The sequence below is a fragment of the Pinus tabuliformis genome, chromosome 3_2 (genome assembly GCF_031772625.1).
Source record: "Pinus tabuliformis cultivar Carrire ecotype Pingquan chromosome 3_2, CPIR1, whole genome shotgun sequence".
NCBI lineage: Eukaryota > Viridiplantae > Streptophyta > Pinopsida > Pinales > Pinaceae > Pinus > Pinus tabuliformis.
Genome location: NC_142302.1, coordinates 183,106,944 through 183,115,561, shown reverse-complemented (window position 1 = coordinate 183,115,561; position 8,618 = coordinate 183,106,944). Strand labels below are relative to the sequence as shown.

Here is an 8,618-nt window from a genome sequence, read left to right as displayed (position 1 = left end):
CTTATTTCTCCAAATAAAAAAAAAAACCCTTAAAATTTTTCTTTTCTTCAATAATAAAAAAACTGTCTCCTTATTTCTCCAAAACCCTTAAAATTTTCTTTTCTAAAAAAACTGTCTTCTGTTCCTCCTATTTCACTCACACATTCCTTTAAAAAAAAATCTGAAACAATTTCTGAATACAAGCCCAGAATTATTTAGCAATGGCTGAAAAGGAAAAATGATACCCGGTCTGGAACGCTGACCTCCTGACAGAGATAACTCTCACGCTGGATGTTTGACAAAGACTGAAAATTCCTCTCACGCAGGTTCTGAAAACGTGCACTGGTTCTAGAACGCTTTCTTTCACCAGTTTTGGACTCTCGCTGCCTTCACGCAGCAGGTGGGTCTTTGCCTTCACGCAGGTCTGGTCTCTTCTCAGCGCAGGCGCAGGTGGGTCGCAGCAAGTCTCTGGTCTCTTCTCAGCGCAGGTCTGTCGGTTTTTTTTCAGCGTTCTTTCAGCGCAGGTCACGCCGGTTCTTACAGCAGCAAATCGTTTTTTTTCAACGTTCTTCTCAGCTCAGGTCACGCCGATTCTTACAGCAGCAGGTTCTCACGGCTTCTCATGCGGACAGAAAAACAGCATCACTCCTTCACGCCCAATCGCTCGGCTTTGTTAGGCTCTGATACCACTTGTAGGAAGAATAAGTGAAATAATGAAGAAAACAAGAAACTCAAGGATGAATAACCAAGATAAGAAACTGAATTAGAAACTGAATGTGTTATTCAACAATGATTCTCCGCACTACATTTCATGGGCATTCGATAATTTTATATCACCAACTATCGTTACATAACTAATTATTCGGCATATAACTGTCTATTTACAATTTTACCTAAAGTCACTAATTCGTTGTCAAACTAACAATAACATGTCGCAACACACGCGAGAGCGCTGACTTACTGTTAGTCACATGTCGCAACACACGCGAGCGCTGACTTACTGTTAGTCACATGTCGCAACACACGCGAGAGCGCTGACTTTGATTTGTCCAACAGCTCCTCGTATTCTTGATTGTCTGGCAGCCTCTTTAATTGATATTCTATTTCTGCAAATTTTTTAGAAAGGTTGTTAGTGTTTCTTTCAACAACTGGTGATTCCCGTGCCTTTTGGACTTAAGGTGACGCCCTTTGGGAAGGAACGAATTCCACTGGTTTCATAGAGAGATCCTCCTTGAAATCAATGGCTGAGGGAAGAATCTCTTGAGATAAAATGTAAAACTTATTATTGGATGGCTTGAGTTCCACTTCCTTTTCCCACATTTAACTAGGGTTCAGGCTATTCATTGCAATAAGAGGCTAGAGAAATTTTTGCTCCAGAGGGAATCTTGCTCCCAAGGGGGCTGGGCCTCCGGATGCTGCGGCATGGTAATTTGCTCTCAGATTTACAGTGGATCCCATTTTTTTGCTCGCCGTTTTCCATCGATCATCCTTGTGCTGCTTTTGTGTCTGCGGAGGATCTTCTCTCTTGCCATTTTTAATGAAGTGTATTTTTTTTTAATCACAAGTGAATCGGTAACTGACCGTTTTAGTTTATGGGAGACAGGATCAGTTCTAGTAGCTGCCACTATAACACCAAGAGTACATCCAACTACCTGCAAGTCGATATGCTAAGATCCTATAATTTTAGCAAAGCCTGACTCTCATGTCACCAAGGCAGGGATGGGGAATCTGCTTCTCGAACATCCACCACAACATGCCAGTATACTCATTTAGCAACAAGCCTACTCATTTAGCAAAGTGTGGATTTACATTTGAAGGGAAGTTGTTACTTCGATATCATAGTAGATGGGGCAACGGGATATGAAGTGCTCCTCGGTCTCGGTCACGTTCGCTTGAAGATGGCAGAGTTGGTAGGTCCTGTCCACCCGAGGGATATGAACGTAGCTGGGGTTTGTGGGAATAGGGTTCTGTGTGAATGAATCAATCGTCGTAGCAAGTATCATATGTGAAATCGTAGATATGGCGAATATGAAGTGCTCCTCGGTCTCGATCACGGTCGCTTGAAGATGGCAGAGTTGGTAGGTCCTGTCCACCCGAGGGATATGAACGTAGCTGGGGTTTGTGCGAATAGGGTGCTGTGTGAATGAATCAATCGTCGTAGCAAGTATCATATGTGAAATCGTAGATATGGCAAATAGACCTGTAGACGGTCTAACTCTGGTGGTGCTCCTAAACAGGCACGCATAGATAAGGAAGCAGCCCATAAATAAGGAAATCGCCTAAAGTAAAGGTAAAGGCCGGAACCATCTGTCCCCTGCCTGCAGGCTGCCCGATGAAATGGAGCTCTGTCTGTTCATAAGCTAATTGTAATTATCAAAAGTGATTAGTATTGCTTTTGGTAAATCTTAAGTGCACATGGATCCGAGTGCATGCATACATGGTTTCTTTGGGTTCTACTCTGTTAATCTAGTGCTCTGAGATATTATGGACCAGCAATGCAGAGGGAGATGGGAAAGCCTTACCCAAATTGATGGGAAAGCCTTACCCATATTGGAATTGCAGAGGGAACATCATTCTCCAGAGTAAAGTCAAGAGTCCACCTGTTCAAATACATACCTCCCAAACCTAAGAAATACGATCCATTTTTAAAACTAAAGTCTCTATCTTTTCTGGTTTCGAACAAGGCATAAAACCCATTTTCTGTATAAGTGATTCAACTGTACTTTGACTAGCGTTTCCCAGTTTTTATGAAGCCATGTCAGCATTGTTCTTGGAGAAGGCCATATCCCAATGAATTGACCGATCAATCCCCTGTGTCCGCAAAGGCGATTGCATTGCGTCTTGATGATGAAAGGGGCAGTTTAATCTCAGGAACCTCGATTCTCTTGACAATTTTTGGTGGCTACGGTTTGGAAGTCTTTATGTATGCTTCAACAATCACGTGAAAATCCAGGGCATCATAGTCTAGAGGGGGTTGCAGGAGGTGCCCATGGTTCCTCGAAATGCAAGAGTGGCTCACTAGGGTTCAATGAGTCCTTCAGTGGCGGCAAAGGATGTGATTATGATTGGGTGGAACGGCTCATGAGCTTCGGGCAACTCTGAATCACAATGGCTCTGAATACAAGCGGTTCTGGATCCAAACGGCTCCTCGGCTTTCGGGCAGCTCTGCATCCCGATGGCTTTGAATGCGAGTAAGCCTGAATTCGAACGGCTCCTCGACTTCGGGCGGCTCCTCATCGACCATGATGGGTTGACAAGTTGCAAATAGTTTACTATAGTTTAATTTTGTACATGAGAAACTACCTTAAGGGAACCCAGTGATCCAGACAACATCTTCAACATAATGCATTATGGTATAAATCCATCTTAACCTCAATCATATGTAAAGTAACCGGCGGCATTCGGGATTAATATGAGATCTTGTTAACTTAAAGGAATCAAAAAGAAGATTTTTTTAATTTCATTATAGACATTTAAATTTATGTTTTTCACAACAGATATTTGAATGTAGAGACATGGAAATGCGATAAATATATGGTAATGTGGACGTGGATTCATCGATGAATATATATGTTCTGCAGTAATATACCTGCTACTACAATGTATATAAAGAGCATAAATAAATGGCGGGTATGCCATTGATATGCTAACAAGAAGAGGAAGCATGATGTACTGGAAAAAGTAAGACTTGTGGACAATAGATCTCTTTTGTTGGTGGTCATTTGCAAGGTTTAAGCAGGCACTTAGTATTTCCTCCTCCCAGATTAGCTCTCTTGAAATATAAAGCCTGTTTTAGAGCATCATGGAGAGATCCTTGCAATGCAGAGTTCATATGAAGAAATACGCTAAGAGTATTGTAGCGAAAGCTAAAACTGTTATAAGAATTGAGGAGTGATGTCGTTGCTTCTCTGAGCAATACCCTATACACATCCCCTCGTCCTTGTAAGCCTTCCCACAGAGTCATGTTTCTTCCATACTTCTTGGCAGCTGCTTCCCCAAATGCAAAGCTCACTTTGGTATTAGGGCTCACTAGCCTCCAGTAGCACCTGTATTCTATCTTTACCCAATACCTGCAAATACATCACCAACTTCCAGTTCAATATTCAGTACTCAATAATGTTTTGTTTGAATACACCCCAAGAGAGGCAAGCAATAACCACCCATTGGAGAAACATAAATATTTTTGTTAGACTACAGCTAAGAGAGAGGGGCAAAAAAATACCACCGAGGAGAGACGCATTAATGATAATAGGAACTTTTTTGTTGAATGGTTTAATGTTAGATATATTGCTATTATTGAATTATTTATTAGTTATCATTGAACAAGTTGAACAACAATCTCTTTTTTGGTAAATGTTTGTTAGGCTGATCACCAGTTTAACAATTTATAATAAGTTAGTGGACAAAATTCATAAGTTAGTGGAAAATTGGCAGCGAGGACATTTATTAATAATTATATCCATAAATTCGTATATTTGTTATTTAAGGAAATCCATGACACTTAAAATAGTCTATTTAGATATACATTAATAATTGTTATTCACAAATTCATAGATTCAATATCATATTCATTCATAAGTTAGTCAACAATTGGGAGTCAAGACATCTATTAATAATCGTTATCCACAAATGCATATATTTTTTATTCAAGGAAAACCATGACACCTAAAATAGTCTATTTAGATATACATTAATAACTGCTATCCACAAATTCATAGATTCAATATCATATTCAAGGAAAACTATGTCTTCTGAAATAATCCATTCGTGATCCCTAAAAAGACAAAATTTCACTCCTGTCGCAGGTCTAAGTGTTGGGTCATTATCTTGTTTCCTTAAATCCTACAAAACCAAGCTCTTAACCAATAAAAAACAATTTACTCCAGTAGTTAAAGCTAGTTTGCCAATATCCTTGTAATCATCATTGAGGCCACTCCCAATTAGGTCATGTGTTTTTTAATAGATACTCAACTCTATACATAAAATTAAATACTGTCTTCGTTATCCACAAATTCATATATTTATTATTCAAGGAAAACCATGACACCTAAAATAGTCTATTTAGATATACATTAATAACTGCTATCCACAAATTCATAGATTCAATATCATATTCAAAGAAAACTGTCTTCTGAAATAATCCATTGGTGATCCCTAAAAAAACAAAATTTCACTCCTGTCGCAGATCTCTGAGTGTTGGGTCATTATCTTGTTTCCTTAAATCCTACAAAACCAAGATTTTAACCAGTAAAAAACAATTTTCATTGAGGCCACTCCCATTAAATCCTGTGTTTTCTAATAAATACTTAATTCTATACATAAAACTAAATACTACCAAGATAGCAATGTAACCTATTGCTTTTAAGGTATGTCAAACAATAATCACCAAACATAAAAATATTAATAAATAATAATATCTTAACATAAAAACATTAATAATATCAATTACAAGTTTACATAAACACATCAATAATAAGTTTTAAATACAATTCCAAAAATAATTTTAATTTTAAATCTGACTTTAAAATCATAAATCCAATAAAGCCTAGGCAATGGCTTTAGTGGGCCTTTTACAGTTCTGCTCTTCCTGAATATTCAATTGATGCAGATATATGGGGACTCAAAAAATATAATAGGTTTGGCTACAGGGAAGATAATAAACAAGAATCCCTTTCTTACAGGATGGATTAACAGGATAAAAATGCTATTGAACAGTAATCCGTCTTTCACAATCAGCCATGTGGACAGGTCTCTGAATTCTCAGGCGGACATTCTGTCAAAGAAAGGCCTTGCAATAGACCCTGGCATATGGAAAATGGAGGTACAAAATCAAGACTCATTTTACCTGATAGAAGATTTCTCCCTACCAGGTACCTAGATTTCTACTAGCTCCTGCTTTCTTTAAAAATTAAGCACCTTCTGCCTTTATATATAGGTATGTTGTCTACCCCCTGACTCATATGAGTGATGGGTTCGGTATATATATGTATGTTTTTTTGGACTCCTCACTATCTGTCTATTTTTCTGATATATACCATGATCCAGTGAATTGAGTCTTTCTATGCTTATATGATGGCCCTGTTGGCCCTGAACTTTTTCCTATCCTATAACAAAATTTTCCAGCTACTGAACAAGTTATCTGCTCTTTATAGTTCCTCCTCATATGTAAATATCTTTTATATTAATACAAATCATGTTTTTTTTTGGTACTGAAAAAAAGAGAGTATTATTTGCAATAATCAGAATCTTGATAGTTCTAACTCTAGCTCTCACGTGTCATGTGGTTTCTAATAACATCTAACCTTAGTATCCAGTAGAGTATCCTAGCTTCATCTTGTATAAAGCTAGGTTGAAATAGATACTTGATATCACATGACCTCTACTCTAGCTCTAACTCTAGCTCTAACGTGTAATGTGGTTTCTAATAACATCTAGCCTTAGTATCCAGTAGAGTATCCTAGCTTCATCTGGTATAAAGCTAGGTTGAAATAGATACTTGATATCACATGACCTCTACTTAGCCTCGATTATGATGGAAGAGAGGGAATACTGGGTATCTTTGGGTTATTCTAGGGGCTGGACTGCCCTTTTGTTAGGAATGATATCTACAATTTTTTTTTTCAGATAAGAATTAGGAAAATAGGTTGGCTACCATTTCTGGACTCCCCACAGATTATTTTGGTGACATAGTTTTATTTAAATAATGGTGATGAGTAAAAACTAATTTGAGTTCTTAATTTCTCATTACCAATTGACAATTCAATTATGACAATTCAATTATGATAGGTTCCCAGTTAATTATGACTTCCTTATTGATATTCAACAACTTAATCATGATAGAGTACACCAACACCCTTAAAAGAAATAAAATTCAAATGCAAAATGACATCTTTCCAAAGTGTATATTCCAAAATATCCTACTATTAACACTGCACTGCATTGCTATTGCATTGCTATTGCTGAGTGGTTACTGTTTGCACAGACAATTACCCATTTTAATAAATTGCATGCATGGAAGTTTAACTTACTCGTAAGAACAGGCAGAATCCTGAAAGAATGGCAGCGGTGGTAAAGAGATGATGGGAGATGAGTGAGTGGGAGGAGTTGTTGCAGGTGGGGCAGGGTGCGGCTGAGGAAGAGAAGGAGGATTACGTGGAGGGGCGGTTGCAGGTGGGGCGCGGTGGGGCGGAGAAAAAACGGGAAGATTGTGTGGAGGGGTAATTGCAGGTGGGTCAGTGTTGGGACATAATGAGGCCATAGGCTTGAGTGGTTGACAGAAGAGAGAACCCACTGTGTACAGTTCCACACTGAAAAGCTTGAAGCTCAGCTTGAGGGGCTGGGCCGGGCTCGCGGTTATGTTGCATCCAGAATCTGCCGGGCTGTCGATGACTCTACCGGAACATCCAGACATGTCAGGAGTACCATCAACTTTCATGATGAAGTCTCCGATCAGATCAGTGGTTTCCTGCATCGACATTGTCATCTGTCCATCACTGTCTCTGCATTCAACTCCTACTTTTGCCCCTGCCAACAATAGATTTGATTCATGTAAATCATCATTCTGTTGTTAAGAATCATCTTTAATAAATTAATTATAAAACACAATACAGATAGAAAATATGATCAACCTATGGATTTTTATTTTTTTTCCCAGCTAAGTTCAGTTTAGGCGGGAGTCAGCCCCAATGTTAGAAAGAAAAATGATAGGTAGCTAAAAACAATTATCACCAAAATTATTCAAAACTCGATTTAAACTTGGACTCAACCCATGGATATACAGACACATACCATACCGCCACTGTTGTTTATAAATATTAGTAGCACTCAAACCATGGATATACAGACACATACCATCACTGTTGTATATAGATATTAGTAACAAGTCTACTTCTACTTCAAAGGGGTTGGGAATAGGACATCTTACCATATATAGGAACATCAAAGAGAGAACGTTGACCATCCCGACATTGATCACAAAACACATTGCCTACTATTGTGGCCACTGCATCAGCATATCCTGCAACTACCACAAGAACCAGAACTGCAAACAGTTCCGATGTTCGAATGCTACCCATTGCTCCCTAGCTCTTCCTGTTAGACGCTCAAGCAACCTTTTTATTTCCTTCCTGGGGAATAAGTATATGCAGAGATTTATATAGAGGCATGACTCTGAAAATTTGAGTGAGAGGAATAGCAGAAGATAGCTTCTATCATCTGCTATTTTCAGGCATTTAAGACCAGCCATTAATGGCCAACTATCAAACCGTGTAAAGAAAGTGTCGGCTACATGTTGTCCAACTAACTCACCTGTGTTTTCAACGGAAACGTAACGTGAAAAGATCACATTAAATGGAGGCAGAGGGAAAGAGAGCAGAATTAATGGCAGTATTTTTGTACGGGTTCAACTGCCTTCTGGATTTGCATTAAAAAGGGCACCCAAACTAGGAGCATGTCTTCACACAAATGTGCATGCCATTGAATTGGGACGGAAAGGAGGACGTGGAAATGTGAATATGTTTCTGACTTTTCATCAAATTCATTCACTGGTAAGATGATCCGCCAACATTTTGCCCCCCACATGAGATATCAAAACTAAGTGGAAGTATGACCGGCTATTTATAGTAGAAATAATAGAAATT

The 8,618-nt window shown here is 38.6% G+C and overlaps 1 protein-coding gene across 1 annotated transcript; it reads right to left on the bottom strand.

Moving 5' to 3' along the window:
* Positions 1–3,512: 3,512 nt before the first annotated feature.
* LOC149180396 (Pollen Ole e 1 allergen and extensin family protein) lies at positions 3,513–8,162 on the bottom strand. Its single transcript, XM_089416097.1, has 3 exons — positions 7,904–8,162; positions 7,008–7,503; positions 3,513–4,049 (listed from the first exon to the last, which is right to left on the bottom strand). The coding sequence occupies exons 1-3, from the start codon at positions 8,052–8,054 to the stop codon at positions 3,698–3,700; spliced, it is 999 nt and encodes a 332-aa protein (XP_089272223.1). The 5' UTR covers positions 8,055–8,162; the 3' UTR covers positions 3,513–3,697.
* Positions 8,163–8,618: the final 456 nt, after the last annotated feature.